This window comes from Phoenix dactylifera, unplaced genomic scaffold, assembly GCF_009389715.1.
Source record: "Phoenix dactylifera cultivar Barhee BC4 unplaced genomic scaffold, palm_55x_up_171113_PBpolish2nd_filt_p 000007F, whole genome shotgun sequence".
In the NCBI taxonomy this organism is placed as follows: Eukaryota; Viridiplantae; Streptophyta; class Magnoliopsida; order Arecales; family Arecaceae; genus Phoenix; species Phoenix dactylifera.
In genome coordinates, this window is record NW_024067666.1 from 2,365,224 (window position 1) to 2,387,373 (window position 22,150).

At 37.6% G+C, this 22,150-nt stretch overlaps 2 protein-coding genes across 9 annotated transcripts; both read left to right on the forward strand.

Moving 5' to 3' along the window:
- Positions 1–1,952: 1,952 nt before the first annotated feature.
- Positions 1,953–5,408, forward strand: LOC103723906 (probable thylakoidal processing peptidase 2, chloroplastic). 2 transcript variants are annotated; one of them, XM_008814999.4, is made up of 7 exons: positions 1,953–3,065; positions 3,486–3,554; positions 3,639–3,707; positions 3,809–3,895; positions 4,177–4,244; positions 4,379–4,540; positions 4,780–5,408. In XM_008814999.4, the coding sequence occupies exons 1-6, from the start codon at positions 2,262–2,264 to the stop codon at positions 4,497–4,499; spliced, it is 1,218 nt and encodes a 405-aa protein (XP_008813221.2). In that variant the 5' UTR covers positions 1,953–2,261; the 3' UTR covers positions 4,500–4,540; positions 4,780–5,408. The 2 variants fall into 2 exon arrangements, with proteins under 2 accessions (XP_008813221.2, XP_008813220.2); XM_008814998.4 differs by lacking the exon at positions 4,780–5,408 and having other exon boundaries at positions 4,379–4,766.
- A 1,511-nt stretch (positions 5,409–6,919) lies between these two features.
- LOC103723905 lies at positions 6,920–22,010 on the forward strand. 7 transcript variants are annotated; one of them, XM_017846828.3, is made up of 14 exons: positions 6,922–7,052; positions 7,131–7,193; positions 7,307–7,360; positions 8,272–8,373; positions 8,470–8,556; positions 8,653–9,324; positions 9,533–10,027; positions 12,481–12,542; positions 12,644–12,752; positions 13,706–13,785; positions 15,851–16,174; positions 18,550–18,828; positions 21,136–21,401; positions 21,544–22,010. In XM_017846828.3, exons 1-12 carry the CDS (start codon positions 6,996–6,998, stop codon positions 18,581–18,583), a joined length of 2,139 nt encoding a protein of 712 aa, XP_017702317.2. In that variant the 5' UTR covers positions 6,922–6,995; the 3' UTR covers positions 18,584–18,828; positions 21,136–21,401; positions 21,544–22,010. The 7 variants fall into 7 exon arrangements, with proteins under 7 accessions (XP_038971665.1, XP_017702320.2, XP_017702317.2 ...); XM_026800280.2 differs by having other exon boundaries at positions 18,550–18,771; XM_008814992.4 differs by having other exon boundaries at positions 9,533–10,015.
- Positions 22,011–22,150: the final 140 nt, after the last annotated feature.

Below are 22,150 nucleotides of genomic sequence, written 5' to 3' on the forward strand. Positions count from 1 at the left end.
AATCAAAGCTCCTATTACGCATGTGCTTACATCACTTTGTATGTCCCACGTTCATCATGTCCATTTTTTAGTCAATGGATTACATCACTCTCTTGGTTTCTACGGGTTTCCCGTTCTCGGCGTGATGGGAGAGGTTTTTTTTCATACAAAAGCTTGATTCTTCCAAAAAATTTCTCTAAAAATAATGAGCCGCAAAATAGATGACTTAATTGGCAGCATTATTCGCTTCTTGATAGAGTTTTTAATAAATCTCATCTTTTTATTTTGAGCGAAGCCTCATGAGCAAAATTCAGATATTTAGACAAATTTTCTCACTGTATGAAATTTGCACCGAGTTGCCCGCTCCTTTGCAAAGTGAATGAATATTAATTAAAATTCAATTATAAAAAAAAAGTATGGTCAAAATTAGATATTTCAATATAGTTTTAAGTCCGATGATTAATAAATATAAAAAATATTTTATATATCTACTTTCACATCAATTTAAAAATTTATAAATTTTCTTACCAAGGGATTCATAAGAGATGATGGTAAATATTTTTTTTAGGTTTTCAGCTAATTGAAGAATACTATATGTATGATTTCTGCACTTAGATCAGCTATGGCCTGCATTTAGCCTCCCACCATGTCCGGATTCAAAGAGGAAATGCCAAGGAACCTTCCTAGTTCGGTCAACAGTCAACCTAATATTTTGCCACTGAGAAGTATAAACTATTGGAGGGTTAAACTTGAAAAACAAATGCCCTCTTCCTTGTCACTTATTACCGAAGCATCCCTGGCCATCTGAGAACCATCGCCTCCACTCCGATGTGCACCTTTCTTTCTTTCTTTCTTTCTTTCTTTCGATTTTTAATAAAAATTGGTACCCTTAAATTTTCAATTATTTATCACTGCCACATATGTCTAGGTTGGTCTCAAATATTTGAAATACATATATACTTCAGGGAGGATAAATATAAAAAATCTTTTGATAATTCATGAAGAAAAATAATTTTTTTGTTATCTTGTTACCTCTATAAATATTTACAATTTGAATTATAAAATTATATATTTCTAGAGCCTGCCATTTTTTTTAAATGAAAAGCAAATAAAATGAAGCTTGCCTACGCTGTAGTTATTTGGATGCAAGAACAGAGAATTCAGAATTTGTAATGAAAATTTTTAATTATTAAATAAAGATCATGATAGCAAGAATAAACTTCAATTCATATTTATCAAAAAAAATTCCAACAAAAATATTATTCTATGTTGAAGATGATTACTATTTACCTCATCAATTAAATATATTATATATTATATATTATATATATAAATATATTTTTAATTAATATTTTTTGTAACTTTAAATAACGATAATTTTTTTGGTACAACGACGTCTCACACAAAACGTACATGGGTGCAGCTAACAAAATTAGAAAAAAGAAGCTGGCGAAGAGAAAAAGGAACATATGCTTAGTTCTACCAAAAGAATCATCCCGAATGATTAACCGCAAAGAAAGCGACCTTATCAGCACCATTGTTCACCTTTTGATAGATATGGATGATCCGAAAGAAGCATCGACTGCCCGCCAGCATCGCTATGCACTCGAATCAACTCGATCATCACAGTCGAGTCTTCTTCAAAATAAATGCAGTTGGCACCCACTTTTTATCTGATAGCAATTTGCTTTCTTCTTCGGGCATAGCAATATGCTATCTTTGATTGCTAATTTTGAAGTTACAGTACTCTTTTCAAATACTAGGATCCTAAAGAAGTTCTATCGAGTATCTAATACATATTTAATGTTTAGAAACAGAAAATACCGTGATCCTATCAGAAGGAAAGACCCTAATTTCGAAGGGTACTGCATCTCTTTGGGACCTCCAGACAATTTAGTAAATATCTCCAAAGTCAGTGGCATTCCACTCCACCTCCATCCCTCTCCCAGTACTAAAACCCCATGGCTCTCGCCATTTTCCTCCCTGTTTCCCTTCCTTGTTCCTTGAGCAGTTGAATCCATCACCCCTCCGCCATCTCTCTCTCTCTCCTCCGAGAGAAGAAGAGATCGGCAAAGCACCATCCCTGATCGCCTCCATCTCCGCGATCTCCGAATCCTAATTCCCTCGAAACCCCTTCGATTCCTCTTTCAAGATCTCGATTCAGCGATCTCTTCCGCGGAAATGGCTTATTCTCTGTGATCTCGAAGCTCCACACGACCCCTCCGCGTACTCCTCCAGCCCCCGTGTATCCGATCTTTCTCCGCTTCTCCAAGATCGCAGCTATGGCGATTCGCGTCACCGTCTCCTACTCCGGCTACCTGGCCCAGACCCTCGCGGCCAACGCCGGCCTCCGCTGCGGCAATTGCCGCCTCTTCCAAGACGTCGCCGGCCCGCTCGCCTTCTTCGCCGGCCGCCGCCGCTCCGACAATGATCATCCCCCCGCCCCCGATCCTAGCCCCGGTCGATCTGGTGCTTCCAGTTGGTCCAAGGCCCCGGCTTCCAGGTTCTTCTCCTCTTCGTCCTTCTCCAAGGATCCCTTGGTGAAGGATCGGATCGGGTCGAATCTGACTGTTGGGTTGCTCTCTGTCGTGGTTTCCGGCTCCGGGCCGTCGGTGCCCGGCATCGGAGCTTTGGGGATCTCGTCTTCCAAGGCGATGGTGTTCAATCCCTCGTCGTTTCTCCCGTTCTTGCAGCAAACGAAGTGGTTTCCGTGCAATGAATTCTTCCCGGGGTCGGCAAGCAGTGCCCCGGTGGATAAGGGAGGTACGGTCCCCAGCGAGACAGAGATGGTTCCTCGCAATAACAGGGGTGGGATGCTTTCTGGTGAGGGGAGTAGGGCTAAGGAGAGCTCGAGCTCCATGGTGACTGCCAAAGGTCTGGGCAGCAAGCCCGTTAAAATGAATTCGGGCGAGAGGAATGGGTGGCTCTCGCGGTGGATGAGTTCCTGCTCGGATGATTGTAAGACTGTTTTTGCAGCGGTGACTGTTCCGCTGCTCTATGGGTCGTTCTTGGCGGAGCCGAGATCGATCCCTTCTAGGTCTATGTATCCGACGTTTGATGTTGGAGACCGGATTCTAGCAGAGAAGGTAACGGACTTTTTCAATCTTTTGCTGATTCAACCAGCAGGCTACAAGTTTGATTTCACAATTTTGATTTTATAGTGTGTTGTTAAATATTACAATTAGGAATTAACGACTGAATTCTATGGGACTGTGTATGATAAAGCAAATCAAACACCTCATTTGTTTGTTTGTTAAATTTGTTTATCATGAACATGTTAAGTCTGTACTAACGTCTCATAAAAAACTTTTAAAAATGATTGAGGTATCCCTTCAATCAGCTGACTAAAAATTAGAAAAGTTACTAAATTGTGCAAGCTATTCGCATGTTTTACTTATGTGGATATTATGCACACAATCCAACCTCTTATAGTTGTGTTGATGCTGTTTATTGGTGGTCAATTTTGTTTTGGAAAATCTCTTTATGTTGATTTGTTATGTCTGCAGGTCTCTTATCTATTCAGAGAGCCAGAAGTAACAGACATTGTCATCTTCAAGGCTCCTACAATTCTTCAGGTATAATATAATTATTCCATTGATGCAGTTAGTTATGCATACTATACTTAGTAGCCATATTCACTAGAAATTTGTTTTGTGCAGGAAATTGGATACAATTCAGGTGATGTCTTCATCAAAAGGGTTGTAGCTAAGGCTGGGGATTATGTCGAAGTAAGTTTCTACATTGGTACAGCTCCTTCTTTTCATTTGCATATGTTTCTTGCCACAATTAAATGATATGCTAATCATATATGTATCTTTATTCATGATAGGTGTACGATGGTAAATTATTGGTTAATGGTATTGTCCAAGATGAAGAGTTCATACTAGAGCCTCTTGACTACGAAATGGACCCAGTGGTATGACATCTTTACTGTACTCAAGTTTTTGGATGTATAGAGAACCAATGGATGTTAGTGTTGCATTGGATATATTCTACAGATTTTGTCATGTAAATCTCCTAGTCTAAATGCTCGAGAATCCAGTTTAGCCCTAAGTGGATTCTTGAGTTGAATTGCACACGCAATAACCTAAAATAGAGATCTTTGTTCCAGAATTTGTTAAGGGTTTTTCTTTTTCTTGTTCTTTAAAAACGTTGCTGTTGATTTGTATGCCTAACTGGTTGCCATTGCTTATGTAGCTTGTACCTGAAGGTTGTGTCTTCGTACTGGGAGATAATCGCAATAACAGCTTCGACTCTCATAACTGGTAAGTCCTGAAGCCCAAAATAGAAGCTGTTAATTTCTCCATGTTGGAAATGCCGAAAGTACTGATTCTAAAGTTTAAAACAACAAGGCATGTACCGCCAATGCTAATATTTTGTTATCTGTTGTTGTTTCCAGGGGCCCTCTTCCTGTCAAAAATATTTTTGGAAGATCGGTGCTACGATACTGGCCTCCATCAAAAATATCAGACACTACTTATGAACCAAATTCAATGCAAACTGTGCTGGGAGTTTCTTGACACATCCCCATCTGCTCGAAGAACACGATCTGACTGAAATGGTGGATTTTTTCATGAGTCCTGCCTCCAGCTTTCCTTTTATTTTTTTTCGTTTTATTGTTTATTCTTGGACAGTTCCTGGTAACATACAGTCGTAACTTTATTTTTGTTTTGCCTGCCTGCCTCATTGGCAGATTCTTGCTTATGCATGCATCTCTGTCACTTGGGAACACATCTTGTGTTAGCTACGGCCAATGAAGGAGCAGTGCATTCTTTTTAATCCTGAAATTTCACTTTGCAGGATGGAATTCTGTTGGTGACCTGACATGTTAATATTCAGAATATTCTACTTCCAGCATCACTCGTTTCTCTCTAGGTTTTGTGCACTCTTTCCACTTTTTTTTTTCTGAAATGGCTTAAACGATGTTGAAACAAAGCCAACGGATAAGGCACCCCCCCACCCCGGGGCCAAGTTGAGGAGGAGCAGAAAGCCCGTGCAGACCTCTGGAGTCTCACGGTCTTAGACAAGTACTCTGTCGGATACGTGTCCTTGCCGTAGCCTCTGAAGCCGCTTTGATATGGGTAGCGAAATAATTATGCGAAGTCGATTTGCAATGCTTTGGTTGAATATCCGGCGTTCTCTGTTTGGCTGCCGCAACTTTTAGGTGGACTTCGGTGGCCGCCTAAGAAATATTGCATGGTGTCTAGGAGGATTGAATGCGGCAAAAAGCACTTTTGTTTGCATATTAGTGTGATCGCAGAAATTATGCGTCAGAATGCCCGAAAGGGATGGTTTTTTTGAATTATGTGCTCAAATCTACTGAATGAATATTGGAAAGGCAATATTAGCATCCAAAAAACATTCATTATGCATTATTTAGTATGTCCGTTGCTCTTCGTTTTAGATGCTAATTTTGAGACTCTGCATTTGATACGGTGTCAGCATTGTTAGATAAATAATATGTTATTTATTTCAGGCGCACGCTATATTTCTTAACCATTGTTTTGCTAAACCTTTCATCGAATGGCTTTCTAAAAGCTCAGGGCTCCTACAGAACAATAATTTTATTACATATACAAGAACATTAGGGGCTCGTTTGGTTCGCGGAAAAAGAAGGAAGAAAAGTGTGATCAACGAAAAAGTAATGAGATGCCTCTTATTTGGTTAGAGTTTTCAAAGAAGAGATATGAGAAAGTTGTATGCCCATGGGAATATGATTTCCACATCTTATTGGAAAGTCTTTTCCATGTAACTTTTCCATGAGGCAGAAATCACTGCATTTTTATTTTTTCCTCAAAAGACCCTTCAACATCAAAGAAGCATTAAAGATCTAATTTTTATTAAGGGCATAATAGAAATTATGCATAATTTTTTCAGGAAAGTGGGTGGCCAACCAAACATAAGCACTTTGAAAATTTGTCATTTTTCCATGATCAACCAAACATACCAAAAATATTTTCCTAGGCATTCTCTTCCTAGAAATTTGTTTTCCAGAAATCATATTCTTAGAAGGAAAAATGCTTCCCGCGAACCAAATGAGCCTTAGATATTAAGAATTTAAGAATAGGAGTGACATGTTGAAGCCAAAGCCTAGCCCTTTTTTATCTCAGCTCATATACCATGCTAGCTACCTATGTTTGGCTCAAAGTCCATGCTATGCTAGCTGCACATTTTGCTCAAAGCTTGTACTGTGCTAGCTGCTTGATGTAGCGTTGCTCCAAACAAACATCTTTCTCCATATGGGTTTCAGAGACGAATTTTAGCTTGATCTCTCGGTGGTGCTCGTTCCAACATCAATCCCCTAAACTTGATTTTTTTCCCCCAAGTGCTTGGCCCGTCTCTAAACGCCATCTGGGCCCACTATGCCCCTATCCAATCTAAGTATCACTTTTTTCTTTTTTAAGAAACAAGATGGGGTTAATCGGGCAGGATCCAATCCCACGTCATTTAATCCATACTAACTGCAATGGTTGACACGACATCTAAATGTCATCAGCGGTCGCGATTGTTTTATTTTATTTTATTTTATTTTGGCAAAACTGCAGCTCACATCCCACGAATATGAATGCAGCCAATTGAATAATAAAAAAAAAACAGAAGCAGGAATCGATCCATGATCCATCCAAATAAAATTTCTAAATGATGAGCTATGAAGAAGGCTACCTAATTAGCAGTACTGTTCACACTTCTTGTATATGTATGATGTTCTCAGAAGAGCATTCTTATCTAAAAGCTTGCGGATATCGTAGAGAAGGGGGCTAGAGCAGGCTCTCTGTCTCCGATACATCTGGCACTGGTGACTTTTACCCATGCAGCACGTAGCTCAGCACGTACAACGTATCCGTCAACCCCAACTGCTACCAAGCTCGCAGTGTGATCATAATCGCTGCGCGTACAACTGAAACCATAGGGATAGGATAACTAAAATTGCGCGCGAGGCACAGTACCACAGCAAGAATTAAAGCAACCGGCGGCAGGGTCCGAGGAGGAGTTGAAAAAGCCGGGCGCGGCGAGTGATGGCGGTGATTTCTGGGCTTTGCGACCTTATAACCGGTTCCCTCGTCTCCTTCATCGTCGGTGCCCTTCCTCCATCTCCTTCTAATCATTCATTCGTATCATCTCTTCTTGACTCCTCTCTCTCCTTGGCGCAGGAATCGAAGCCCTTCCCACTGACCAAAGAATCCGAGAAGGATCTACTCCTCTCTCTTTCTCGAGTATTGGCTACGAAGTCTCCTCTTGGGCTATCGGTTTAGCTTTTCTTTTTTACTCTCTTAAATTTACGATTATACGCTGTTTTTTTACCCTTCTTTTTTGGAAATCGTTTCAGATTTTTAAGGAAATTCAGCGATGGGGAAAACAATTCAGCAATGAATCTGAGCAGGTGAGCTTTAGATTCTTTCTAACTCTTCAATTTATGGGAATGTGGAAGCACGGCATTGGTACTGTAGCTCGTGTGATGATAGATTCTGACGGATTGAAGAATTAGGGTTAGGTTTGCGAACCAAGTTTTTCTAGGTTGTTGATCATGTTTTTTCGAGTGACATCAGGTTGATGGACATATATCTTTTGGCTAGGGTATGAAGAAAGGCTTCGAGGGAAAAAGGTAGCTAGGTTCGTGCTGAAAGGAAAGAAGTTTAGTCTTTTTAAGGGGTTTGGAAAAGGTTAGAACGACTGGTTTTACAATATATTAGATTGTGAAAAATTATCAAGAATTCTTAGAAGAATAAATTTTACTTCAAAAACTTGAAAATATTTGAGAATCGTCTTTGCTCTTTCCATGATGAACTACTAGAGCTGGAACATGTCTTGCAGATTATGCTAAAAAAAATTAGTATCATAGTGAATGCACTTTAGATAAATTCAAAAAACAAGAGGAACTCTTCTACTAAAATGAAAGTGAACCCTACACATGCTCCTGAAGTGCCATGTGTTCTCCTTTTGTGTGTCTTGATATCCTTATCGAGTGATAGAACCCAAACTCCCCCTTTTCTTTAGAACTTTTGTTTGAGAACTTCAATCACTTGTCTGCAACAATCTCAATTCCTTTTTGATCTGGAACATTAATTCTTTACGTTTGAAATCGTTGAGAGCTAAAATACCTTGACTTGCATTGAAGTGTTCTTTGACATTCCGAGCCATATCAAATATTCACATCTCTAGCTAATCGTAAGCAGAATAATCCAACTTTGGTCTGTTGTGTCCAAATGTAAAGTAAACACTCAAAATCTTAGATGTGGATGAGTTTTTTTTTATGAAATCTCATTTTTTCCCTCACCTCTTTTGACATTGTAGGGAGCTCTGGCGAATTCTCTCAATTATCACCATTGTTTTATGCACTTGGATCAACATTTTGGGTGTGATAATGATTGTTTAGCTAATACTATTTCCACAATGGTTAGTTTGTGCGATACCTAGGGCTTCTTCTTCTTTTTTTCCCCTTCTCTATCTTGTTTGAAATAATTTAGTGGGTTACCCTTTTCATTTTTACAGGTGACTTTTCTAGGTGTTGACAGCACATTTGTTCAACACTTGACTGGGAACATTCTTGTTGCTGTATCCAATTTTTTAACTAAATTTGTATGGTCTTCAGGTCATATGGAGTTCTTCTTTATGCATTGGAGATTTGTATTTTTGCTAATTTGATCTCTTTTTTTCTATTTTTCCTTTTGGTAGGGGAGCGAATGGGTTAAGTTTATTCACTTGTTATGGATCACCCTCGAAGTGGCGATGTTAAGTGTTAGCAGTTGCACATTCTTAACTTCACCTATTGGATCTGTTATATGCACAAATGAAAGCCTGATTTATCAAAACTCTCCTATGAAAAATGAGATGTCTAGAACTGTAGATTCAAGTCTTGACATCACATCCTTCACTGCACTTATACAATCAAAAATCGTCAATGGAAACTGGCATATGGTGGCCACAAATCTTTTTGGAATTCTACGCACCATACTGAAATTCTTGAAGCATGAAAATTGTGACCTGGAAGGAGTGTTCAAGCATGTTGCTGTTTCATCTCTTCTAAAGATACCTTGGGATTTATTCAGTGAAATCCATGTCGACAGCAGTTTGGCTTTAAGCCAGATGAGCTTTGGCATGGATGAAGTACATGACAGGAAAAATGGTTTGTCAGGGTCAAGTTACATTCTTTCAGGGGTTATCCTTCAGATGTTCTGCTCCCTAGTGGAGAGAGAAGATTCAATAGATGTCAGCGATGATTCCTCTGGAGAGCTTGCATTATGTTCCAAATTCAGTAACCTTGTCCTCCAACTCTTTCCTTGTTTATCTGAGCACCAAGAATGTAATGACAAGCGCCTTTCTCAATATTTGAGACACAAACTGCTGGTAATCCGTTAGTTTGTGCTCTTTTAATGCTCATATTTAGTAAGTGCTGTAGTTTCTTTGAGCAGTCATCTGCAAATTGTTTTTAGCTGAAGATGATGACTCCCTTGCATTTTATAATAGCCAAGCAAATTTCACATTTAGTAGGGTGTCCTTCTATTTGTGAGACTTAATATAATTGACCAGATTGTATTGAATGTGTTTTCTGCAGATGCTAATGACTAGGCTTATCTTTTATGCGAGGTGGCAAAGGTCTGATCTTGTTTTGTGGCTAAAGTTACTTAGGAACTATTTTGAAGATCTTATTTATGAACCTATCTCAGGATTTGATATTGTTCTTGAAAATTGTCTGGAAGGATCTCCATTTTTGTCTAGTATTGCTTATGCAGACAAGGTGCATAATTCAAGCATCGGACACTTGAGGAGACGGGCAATTCTCCTGTTTTTCAAATGTTGTTTCACATTGGGCCGCATTAGCAATGAAAGTGGTGACAAATGTTCATGTGCAAAAGAAACTTCTCTTTGCTCTTACAAGTTGCATCTCTGCAGTGAAAATTGCTGCAATATGGGTTTATCAGAGCTTTCAAACTGGCTCGAGAGGTGTGCTTCCATAGGGAAGTTTGTGGATTATGAGAATTACTCAAAATCATGCAGCAGATTTGCTTTATCCTTTCTGCAACTTTATATGGAGGAGGTATGCATTTCTGTAAGTCCTTGCTTAAGTGAAGTATGCAAAAGATCTATTTCTCTTTCACATGCTTTCTGTGCAGAGTCTTCATTCCTCTTTGCACATTTTACCTATCTCTCATGGCATCAATATCATTACAAAGTCTGTGTGATTAACAATCAGCATGTGTATGTTTTTCTGCTCAGGTGTTTTGATGCTATGATTTATCATGCTTTCTAGTGTCCTTTAACGCTTGCATACAGCTTTGCAGGTTTTCTACATTTGGTAAATCACACACTTTGCAGTTATTAATTTCTAAAGTATCATGTCATGAGCTTTTGCCTTCTTGGTTTATATCTTATGACATACTGAGCAACTAACTGTCTGATAATTTCAAGTTCTAGCTCCTCCCTGTTTAAAGCTCTAAGTTCAGATTCTCCTCAGTGTAGTGCATATTTTGTGTCATTCATTTTGTCATTGCAACTGAAACATCTAAAATTAAGGGTGAGAAATAATCATGGCATAAATCCATACTACATCGTTCATAAAACAATGGATTAAAAAGAATATATATTAATGCACTCATTAACTTTCTGTTTTAGTCTGACTTCCTTTTTAATGTTTAGTGGACTTTCTCTCACTAGCGAATATGATAAACCTTGAAATGGATTTCTACATTCATCTTCTTAACTGTGGTGAAAATTCCAACATATCTGTTAATGACTATGAAAATGCTGATATTCTTCATTAAACTCTTTAAAAATGTTGATTATTGACCCCTGACAGTATATCAGAAAGCCATAACTAATTTTGATTATTTCAAAGAAAACTTCGTCACAACATTCCTCTTGTTGGCACTTGCTGGACAACTTCAGGAAACTAACTAAAACCTGTTGGTTGATTATAGAAAGTTTTGCCAGATCTTATTGATTTATTAGAGCTCTTATAGTAGTCCATGAAAAGTTTCAAGCCTATTCGTTATATTTTGGCAACAATGAGGGCAAATGCCTTTCCAACAAAGGTCCTTCTGGGCCCCTTCACCCTTCTTGGTTCTTCCTTTTAATATTGGGTATTGTTTTTTTGTCGCTTAGTGACATGACCTGATCCATGCCCTTTATTTTTACACCAGGACACCGCCATTGAGCTTGGGCTCTCTTAATACCTTCTTTAGGTGTGCCTTGGTTTTTCTCTAATTTCATATGATTTTCTTCAATACATTCGTTGGTCTCAGCTCTTAATGCAAACTTTTCTCTTTGTTTCCAACCATCATTTTTCTTCTACTGCTCCATATTTGGACATGCTGTTACTATTTATTTATTTTGGCTTTTCTAATATAGATTTTTGTTAGCATTAAGTGCTGGTTATTGCATTACTACAGTTTATTTGCCGATAATCCATTCTATTTTAGATTTCAGGCTTCTCTTGAGTTGGTCTGGACCTTCTCGATTTCCCTCCTGCCTTTGTTGCTTGACTTTGATTAGAATTCAGACTGCTCAGTACTTGCATTTTTCTAGTGGTTCCTCAATTCTGGGGTTTCTTCTGCATTTATTGCCTTCTTGATTTTTTAATTAGTCGACATGGCTCCTCCTCATGAGGGTTTGTGCTATTCATTCTTACCAAAAGGCATTCTGCTTGTTGCTGTGAGCGGTTCATTGGTGTAATTTGTCAGTTGTTCACAAATACCTCCTTAATGCAGTATGCGAGGCTAACTCAATAATAATTGGAAGCTTCTTTTGTATATTGCATTAGACTTTCCATCCGTCTTAATCTCATACCTTTGAGTGGCATCTAATTGATCAGAAGATTCTCCTATTAATGAAAATCCAAGTCACATGATTGGTTTTATCTTAGAAGCAAAGCCACATGCCAAAAGAATCTTTCACTCATCTCATAATGTAGTGTGTTTTAAGCTTTTTTGTCAGCAGAAACTCTTCCACAATTGTCTCCAAAGCGACGCTTACTGCTATAGGAAAATCAAGTCGACTTGTTAGTTAGGTGGACTTATCACATGACATCTTTCAGGAAGCATACTAACCAGTTGGCTAGCTAGTCCATGGAAAGCTTATTATGGGGGTATGGTCAATGGACTATTTAAAATGTTGTCATTTCTTCTGAAGCAAAATCACAGTGCTGTGTTGTGTGTGCATATAATCTAGTCTGACTTGGTGTTCTGGGTTCTTTATTTGATAATGAGGTAAGTCGTAAAATATAAAGATGTTGTAATTATTTTCTATATTTCTAAATGCTCTTCCCCTCTCCAACATGTTGTTTTCCTATTGTCTTATATTCCTATGCTGCTTAGACGTTGAATGGCATATCGGAATCTAATAAGATAAGAACTCATCAAGCTGATCATTCAAGTTAAACTGAAGGCTCATATACTGCTGATTTTTTTTTCCTTTTAAGTTTTAAGCATGTGCTCATGCAATGTTTACTAGTAGTTATATGATCACATTCATCTTCTGATATTCTTTTGAAACTCTAAACTGCAGGATGATGTGTTATTTGATATGCTTTTGCAGCTGATGGATGCTCCATTCGTTAACTTGCAAATGTAAGCAATATTATGGCTATACACCTAATATTCAAAGATTACTAGGAGTCTAGGATTATAGGAAGTTTTGTTGATGTGCTTTTCTCTTAAAAATTTTGCAGACAGAGCAATGGAAAGGAAACATCGTTTGAGGAGATGAAAAGAGACATTCTTTTTCATATTTCAAGCATTTTTAACCCCATTCACATTTTCCATCTGTTCCTTTTATTGGTCAGTCAAATAGTGTTTCTATATGCAGTATCAATTCTGTTTAGTCATTATGTTCATGATTTATCACCACCTGTGATTTAATTTCTGATTTTATGCTTTTATATTATTATCTTGATCTAGATATTGCAGATCTTCTAGAACTCTTTACTCTAAATTTGTTATTATGCCTTTGGTGCTGTGGTGGTTCAGTGTTATATCTTTAGTGTCTAAAAGAAATCAGTTGGGCATAGGAAGGCTTTGAAAGCTAGGTAATAGAACACTGGTTTGACATTGTTGTGGGATATTTGGAGGCTTGCACACAATTCATGGTGTCTCTTTTTATAAAGTTACGCAGGTCTCTAAAATAGGTGGAACTTTGAAATATTGTTTTAGGAGAAGTCCCACATTGTTAATATTGGTATTGCAATGGACAAAAAATATAATGTAGTTGGAACATTTTTTCTGGGCATTGATAAAAACAGCTGCATGATGCACAGTGGGCTATTTTGTTTTATAAAAGCATATTGCTCGTTTTCTCTGACTTCTTTATTTTTCAGATATTTATAGTTCTTGTTTTAGGCTTCCCATCTGTAAACACAAAAGATGTTATTCTGATCTACACGCATGGGTTGCTTCATATGTGAGAAGGCTCTCATGTTTGCCCCACATTAGCTGGTGCAAATATTTTCTGGAGTTTGCTGAGAGCATTGAAATGTTGTACCTTCCTTGTGTCATGTTTAATTTAGCAAGACCTGATTTGATTGCTAGATATGTACTTAAAGTTTTAAATTAGCAATATTCGGCCTTTTTTTTTACTTTTATGCTTTGATGTATGGTAAACCAAAGGTCCAAAGCGGAATTGACCTTGAGAAAGCTTGTCTCTTCTATTCTTACCTTTTCTTTCTTTCGTAAAAGCAGTTAAAGTAATGTGTAACTTTGGTAAGCATTGTTATTTTTACTTTTTTTTTTTGCAGTTACACTATGATCACTTGGTTCTTGTTGATTATCTTATATCAAAAGACACAGGAATTCATTGTGTGCAATATCTTTTGAGGTACATATCCTAGTACTTATTTTTATGCTTTCATTCCCTATTGTATGTGGGAGATACATGCACATAGCACCAAAAGAACTTCTTAGGAGCTCATCCATTGGAATGTGCTAATTTTGTTCAGATAAGCATGCTATGTTACTATAACATTCTATGGTGCTTATGGAAACAATAAATGTTATAGAAAATGTTGATGGCTGTTATTTAAGAAGGTTGATGAATTGAAATAATAAAACCCAAAAGTCCACATGCTTTCACAGTCTTTCTAATAACAAATACAGAATCTCTCATCAGACACTACATGCTGTTTTCATTCAATACCTCAATAGTTATATTTTTGTCAATAGCATCCTGAGGTTATTGTTGAAAGAGAACACACTAAATTACCGTGAGAAGTAAAGGTTAAAGTAATGTATTTAGAGTTTGTTGTGAACTTAGGTTATAAAATCAAGTGATCTGATTCTCAATCATGTGCTAGAAATCCGTTGATCACAATGCATAGTTTTATTGATCTTTGGCATGCCCTGGTTTGAGTATTCATTACCTTCTGGAGCAATCACACTCTGAGATTACTTTGTGAAGGCTATTAATTCCATAAACTTCTAGCAAGTTTAGGTTGAATTTATATTTACTTCTGTTTAAAGGTCCTTCTCTGTGTTAATGGTGTTGAAAAGTTCATTTTAGCCACTTAGGAGTATCTGGTTGATTAATGGGTGTAACTTGATGGCTCAGTGCTTGTTTAGTTGACTAGATATCTAAGTGGTTCCACACTCAAATTTGTAGTGTTTGTACTATATGTCGAAGAAATGGGAGGATGTTTATTGAGCAAGGGTCGAAACTTTAATTGATTAATAAGTGGAAGGAAACACTGTTTTAGAAGCTTTGATGCATGGGACATAGGAGAAGAAAAAATATGTTGTTGACTCATAGAAGTAATATCATCTCCTTTGGTAAATCATTCATGTAGATTGATTTGCAGAAGTCATGGTCCAAGTGCAAAGATCACATGTTGAATGAAAGTGCAGTTTGCTAGTAAGACTGTAAGAGTGTGTATATTGTATAACATTTGACCAAATATAATTCATGTTGAATTTGAACTCTGAAGCCCATACTAGGACCTTTGCATAGCTTTTAAGCAAGCTTTTGACACACCAAGAATTGTTCAGACTAGATCCTGCTTTTGGGGGCGGGGGTGAGAGGATGAGCGAGGCAAATTACTGAATGTTGTGCAGAGTTTTAAAATGGAAAAATTTTTGGAGGTGTCCGCAAGCTGCTAATAAGAGCTACATTAGGTGCACTTGCCAGATTTCTGAACTAGAAAAGCATTTTTCAATTAGTTGTAGCCGACTGGAGGATTTCCGGGTCTTAATATCTTTCCCATTATAGGCTTCATTTATTAGTCTAATGACTCTAATCCTTCACTTATAAGTCTACAAGGAGCCCATTTATTAGTCTAATAGTTGTATGCAAGCTCAAATAGATGTTTCATTAATAGTTTGATCAAACAAACAATTTGGATGGTACCTGCAGCTGCTTTGCATAAACATGTAATAATATCTGTTAACAAACCATTAGAATTTTTTTAAACCACTAAAGTTTATGATAACTTAGCTTTTAAGGTTTTTCTAGATTACATCAAATGTATCATTAACCGCTTGATGGATTCAACACATGGTACGCCGTACCAGCCCGAACCGGGCGGTACGAGGCGCACCGTACGGTACCGCTTCGTTATAGGTGTCTGGTACATGTCGCATACCGATACTCGATATGCCAAAAATTCTATACTGTACTGTACCGATATTGTGCTAATGTGGCACTGATACAGGGTCCGGTGCTGAGACGGCGAACCTTGATTCAATATTTAGCGTGCAAGTTTTTTCGGGGGTATGCTACAATGATTTTTAACTAGCCAAATGCCATGACAATTATTGCCATTCTCTAGTTTATTTCCATCAACATATTTGTAATACTTTCACCGTTATGTAGTTTTATGCATATCATCACTTATCTTTTTTATCCAATGCAATAAAAGTTTGTGATGAATCCTTCACATGTGGCCTTTCAGGTCATTGCGTAAAATTTGCACATCTTGGCATATTTTTGTGGAATTTTCAGTATGCAAAAATGAAATTAGTCAGCCATTCCACAAGAGAAGAAAGATCTCTACGTATAAGGAGGGCTGTAATTCAAAGTCAGGGCCTTCATCCTCATCATTTATGATGACCAGGGGATCTCATGCAAGAAGACACAAAGTTGGCAGCAAAGCTAAGTGCATCAATCTGCAGACTTTTGAAAATGCTGCAAATTGTTTGCTTTCTCTAAAGAAAATGGTGGAAGATCTTCATCAGAAGAATTTGTTTCCATACAACCCAAAGCCCCTACTTAGAAGGTTTGCCAATTCTCTCTTGTAATGCTTAACTTTTTTTCCAGAGTAACTTTCCATATTTATAGATGTCCCAATTGTAATGTTTGTTATGTGTGGTATGCTCGCATGATTAGAAGGTGTGGAAACATGCTTCAGAGTGGCATTTGAAAAATCTTCTTCCTTTTCTTTTGAATGGATGTGATGTAAATAGGGAGCTGGTAGCAGGCAAGAGAGAGAGAGAGAGAGAGAGAGAGAGAGAGAGTGAATACAATTTCTGAAATAAGTTAGAGCTGGACGAAATCATAAATTATTGAAATAACTGAAGATGAAGCATGCCTTGGGCCTATGTGAAATGTTTTTTTAATTGGTAAGGGATGTGGCTGGAGTCAATTTACAGGAGACTGATGCATTAGTCAGGTCCAAATCCTTCCTGTTTATGAGTTCGTATTATCCAAGCTTGTCCAGAAGCAGGTCAGGCCTAATGGCTCTCAGGTTCTGGCCCATTAAGATTTCTATCAATCTTCAGGTTGTTTATTATTCTTCAGTCATTGACTGGAATATGTTTAGGTGAAAAATGAGTTCAGTTTGCAACTTTTTGATCACTAGATATCACCCAGTTGTTATTTACAAAGTGGCTTATTTTTGACTTACAGCTGGCAACTTCTCTCTAGCATCCTATATTTTTTATAAGAACACAAGCATATTTACTCCACATATTTTTTAAGTAATGCAACTGGTATCCATTACAAGACTGATGTCTAGATGAATTGTGGTCAAACATATTGTGGTGAAATTTTGTCAACTGGATGAGGTAAATTTTCTCTTCCTTGATTGCATTCATTTTATTTGCATTAACTCATTGCTACTGATTCTCCTGCCTATCTAGGATGTCAGATATGAGTGTGCGCATGTCTTTCCGTGTGCTTGTATAAGAGTGCATGGATTGCATGATAAGTTCATGCTTTTGGAGTAAAAAGAACATATAACAGGGACCATCTTATCAGATTTCTGCTTAGTGAATGTGCATTTATACTTCTAAATAAAATCCAATAATTAATTGAATGTTTGACATGTCTCTGTTTACCACAAGGGCAATAAATGCTTGCCATGTTTTACTTCATAAGGATGTTCTTACTATTTACATTTAATTGATGTGGAAATTTTTAGTGAAATTTTTCTCATAATGTTCTTAGGCTTAATCAAGTTTTTTGTTCTTTCAGTCAAATTTTTACAATTTCAGTTCCAGGTTAATGTAGATGGAGATAACTTGTGATATTTCTTGCTCATTAAACTTAAATGAGGATAAATCTCTATTCAAACAGGTAGTTACTTTGATAATAGTGAAGACTGAGTGTTTTAATTTTTTTTTTGTTGACTTTGAAATGCCTTACACAGAGCCTCTATAAGAAGGATGGTCCATATATAAAAAATGTTTAGACCATTCAATCTTTTATATCATTTTATTTATATTTTTTGCTTCAAGCTGTCATTTAGACCTTTTGCATTTCTGAGAGTCCCGCCCTTTTGGGGATTGAAATCTGGTCCAGTCCCCTTAGATGACAGGGTTTTTTCTGCTGGACGTACCATGGATTGCATTCTCTCACTTAATGATTTCATGCTTTAGTCCTTCAACATGTTATTGGTCCTATACAATTGAAGGATGTTCTACCATTGTTCCCAAGTGGTATCTGTATTCTCCCCTACATACAGAGTACATGCTCATCTCTGCTTAATTTTGTAGCCAGTGGGACTCATCTCTGCTGGTTAGCACCCCTCTTTTGTTAGGAGAGATCCCTAGTTTAAATCAGGAGGTTGACACTCCACAAGGTAATTCTAAAATTAAAAAAAACGATGTTATACTTCAGCTGTATATGTCTTGTTCATATAACTGTGTGTGTGTGTGAGAGAGAGAGAGGGAGGGAGAGAGTGAATATTCTCAACTAAAATATTTATATATTTAATAAAATTAATCTGCTCAACTATTTTGCTGCTTTTGCTGTGGGTTTGGGATCACGGTGCGCCTATTGGCCTGGCTGATGTAATCCCAATGGATAGGTCTGCTTGTATGTTCTCACAACAGCTATAATGTAATTCTTCTTATCAAAAAGAAAAGTTCATCTATCTAGACTCTGACACCTGACTGGCTGCACATCGAGTATTGAAAACCAGCATAAATCAATAAAACATTTGCTTTGCCCAAGCTTGCCAAACTAAACACTGAGTTATACATATCCTAGACTCGTGTTTTGGGAATAAGTAAACCTTAATTATAGACTCTTGCATATATTGTATGTGGTTCTGTTGGCAAATTTGAAGCTGGATAGAGTTCTCATTGGCTGATTACATCAAAAGTGTTAACTTACTGTAATACCTGTGCTTAATTACTCTAATTTATGCAGCTTCACTAGATTTGAGGAGCTTTGCAAACAATAGAAACCATACTGCAGATATCACGCATAATGTATTTGTCTTCTGGCATATCCAAGGATTTGACTGGGGCCTTACCTATACAAATATTATGGAATTTGAAGTTCTTCGGATCCTGAGTCTGAGAAGGGCTAGTTGGATGGATGATTTAGCTGTCAGAGATGGGAGACTGACAGAAAAATGAAGGAAATAAAGTGAGATTCTTATGAAGCTGAATGCATTGATCATCTGCTGCATTAACTCAGTGATAGGTTTGCCAACTCCAATCATTTAATTATGCTTTATTTTACTTGAGCTGTGTATTCACTTATTCTTTCATATAGAATTTCATAAAATATATACATCTGGCAGCTGAAAAACATATGATCTCATTGGCTTTTTTGTAAAAGGTTTCTATATAATATAAGAAACAATGCATGAATTTCCTGAATATGTTCTATAAGGTGAGCTTTTTGACGCCTGCTCTATAGAGTATCATCTATCTCTAATGTATTTTATTTAACTAAGGACCAAAGTGATTAAAATGATCTGCTCAATGCTACTCTTTAACAGATTCATGGACCTAAGTCATAGGCAGCACTTGGTTCCGGCACATCAGCAGGCATAAGGCTTGGAATCAGTGCTATGCCTGCCAAACATCTTTTGAGAAACAATCATAAGCAAGGAATAAGCAACGCCGGTCAAACTTGCTTATTACAAGCATAACTATTTCAAGGGAGAGCTGAAGCATACTATTTCTGGCATAAGGGCATCATCACGTGTGCCTCCTTTTTGTGGACAAAATATCAGTGTTTAGAAAATGGTTGACCTGCCCGTTTGATCTGTCACCTATCAGCTTTTGCTGGTCGGTTTTGATGAAACCCGAAAATATGTAAAAACTGTTTGATCCTATGACTCAAACAGTTCAACTATTTAAAAAGTCTAGCTGAACCAGATCTGGCCTGTCTAGGTCGACTAAAATAAGAAGAAAAAAATTCGAGCAAGGTTGTTTAGGTGGCGGATATGGCTGCTTGATTGATGGCCAGATCCAGGGAGAGTGAAGGGGCTTGAGTAGATCTCATGGTGGGAACGAAGCTTTGCAATCATATCTGGCATGTACCAGAGTGGTCTGGATAGGTATGATGATATTTGATGTATCACAGTCAGATCTAGTTGAAGCTGAGGTGATGTGACGAGATCGTATGGTAGCATAGTTGATGTGATAAAATCTTGTGATAGCTGAGGTGAGAGGACATGATCATGGGGAGGTGAGTTGAGGGGACACGATCTTGGGGGAGCCAAGGTTGCTGAGGCAGCGAGACCTAGTAGGAAGTGAGGCTAGGCAGCAGCGAGATCTGGTGGGAGGCAAGAGGAAGTGGTGAGACCTAGATCTAGCGGGTAGGGCTGGAAACAGATCGGATACGGATTATGTACTGCTATATCCAAAATTTGTATCCATATTTTTCAACATATATATACACAGATAGTGATATTCTAAACGGATATAAAACTGGTATCCATATTTATTCTAAATGGATACGGATAAGATTTGGATATTAAGCATATCCATTTTTGTTCTAAATGATATGGATACAAATTGGATATATCATATCATAATTCTCTTGCTTAACTACCAAAGATTCTGTGTTTGATTAATTCATTTCTAAAAATTTAGACTGGATAATGATGGGATGGAGAATTGCACTCTGTACTCTAGAAAAGAATTTATAATTCTAAGAACTAGATCAATAGAATATAATTCATAAGGGTGCTATCATTGAGTTTACAATTGGCTTTTTGAAGTTAGCTGGATACCTCCATGACATTTATTTGCATGAAGAAGCAACTCGAATAGGTTCCCATTAAATTGGCCAAAATAACTTTAGAGTGAGAAGCAAAACAGCACCAGTAAATCTTGTTTCAGATGGTACGACCTCTTGTCACTTAATGAAGAGTTGGGATTGATTTTGAAGGTGGTTGACCTTCAACAAGAAGAAGAAGAAGAAGAAGAAGTCCAAGTGGAGGGGGGTGGGATAGTTGAGGTTCTGGTACAATTTAGCCAATCACTGGCCTAAGACCTAGGTTCTGGTACAATTTAGCCAATCACCGGCCTAAGACCTGAGAACTGAGCAGTGGTAGCAGAATTTTTCAAGTTTATAGGGCGATATCAAATTTGCAACCATCATGATATCTACTCAATTTATTCAATGGCATCTTCTCAATTTAGACTTGTATGGCTTTGACTGGAAAATCAACTGAGCAGTGGTAGCAGAATTTTTCAAGTTTATAGGGCGATGTTAAATTTGCAACCATCATGATATCTACTCAATTTATTCAATGGCATCTTCTCAATTTAGACTTGTATGGCTTTGACTGGAAAATCAACTGAGCAGTGGTAGCAGAATTTTTCAAGTTTATAGGGCGATGTTAAATTTGCAACCATCATGATATCTACTCAATTTATTCAATGGCATCTTCTCAATTTAGACTTGTGTGGCTTTGACTGGAAAATCATCTTCTTGTGTCTTTCATTGAGATAAAGGTTCTGAAACCATTCCATGCCTTTCTCTTTTGTATAGGGAGGCCTGTGAGAAGTACGCCTAAGCTGTGAGAGAGCTAAATTTTTGGTCTATTGGAGCTTGTTGCATTCTTTGGGCTTGCAGGCCTAGTTGAACAGGTTCTTTAGAGATCAATTCAAGCTTCTTCTGCCTCAACTACTATCCTCCATGCCCCTCCCAGGCCCCGCCCTTGGTGTCTCTCTGCACATAGGATTCCGGAGCAATCAACATCCTTGCTCAAGATGATGTTGGTGAGCTTGACATCAAGAGAGTCTGATGGCGAGTAGGTAAGAATTAAGCATTTCCATCTCTTATATTATCAACATCGGCAACATGATGCAGGTGATCAGACTTCAATATTCCAACTTACATGACTTGTTGATATCTATACTGTTTCTCTGATAAATTATTGAACATTGGTGATGGAAGGTCTGGAGCAATGATAAGAGCACGGTGCACAGGGTGTCAGTGAACTCAGTGAGGGAGAGGTTCTGCATTCCTTTCTGCTTCAATCCAGCGCACTATATGATGGTGAGCTTGTAGATGGGAAGTACGACTGGGGCGGTTCTTGTTTACACTAGTGAGAAAAAAAGAAGCAACTTTAAGAAGCTGGAGGTGGAAAACATCCAGATTGATCGTTTCAGGAAGACGGAATGGTCTGATTATGTTGGCGATTGCAGAGGTTTCTTTAGTAAACAGTAGAAAAGTAGTATGATGTTACAATAAAGCCTAGTGTTACTTGCTTGAGCTGTATTATTGTCTGTTCCCATCAGATTGGCCAGAGAATCCTAATTTAGAACTCAATTATGGAAGTCATGTACCAAAACAAAAGCATATGGAAAATGAAATCCTTGCCACATGTATCATGAAATGTTATTCTATAATTAAGGTGTCTAGTCTAAGGAAAAAGCGTATTTCTCATTTAATAATGTAAAGCATATAAATTTCAAAATTATCTAATTTATTTGAAATAAATAGTTTTTTTCTCACAATAATTGTATTAGGAATATACTTTCTAATTCTACTTCCAGTGAGC

Bases quoted from the DNA above. Each gene is read 5' to 3' on its own strand.
- LOC103723905 (XM_017846828.3), top strand. From the start codon at position 6,996: ATGGCGGTGATTTCTGGGCTTTGCGACCTTATAACCGGTTCCCTCGTC. The intron at 8,557-8,652 runs GTATGGTCTTCA...TCCTTTTGGTAG, and splicing joins CCAATTTTTTAACTAAATTT to GGGAGCGAATGGGTTAAGTT. The intron at 12,543-12,643 runs GTAAGCAATATT...AAAATTTTGCAG, and splicing joins CCATTCGTTAACTTGCAAAT to ACAGAGCAATGGAAAGGAAA.
- LOC103723906 (XM_008814999.4), top strand. From the start codon at position 2,262: ATGGCGATTCGCGTCACCGTCTCCTACTCCGGCTACCTGGCCCAGACC. The intron at 3,555-3,638 runs GTATAATATAAT...TGTTTTGTGCAG, and splicing joins AGGCTCCTACAATTCTTCAG to GAAATTGGATACAATTCAGG. The intron at 3,896-4,176 runs GTATGACATCTT...TTGCTTATGTAG, and splicing joins ACTACGAAATGGACCCAGTG to CTTGTACCTGAAGGTTGTGT.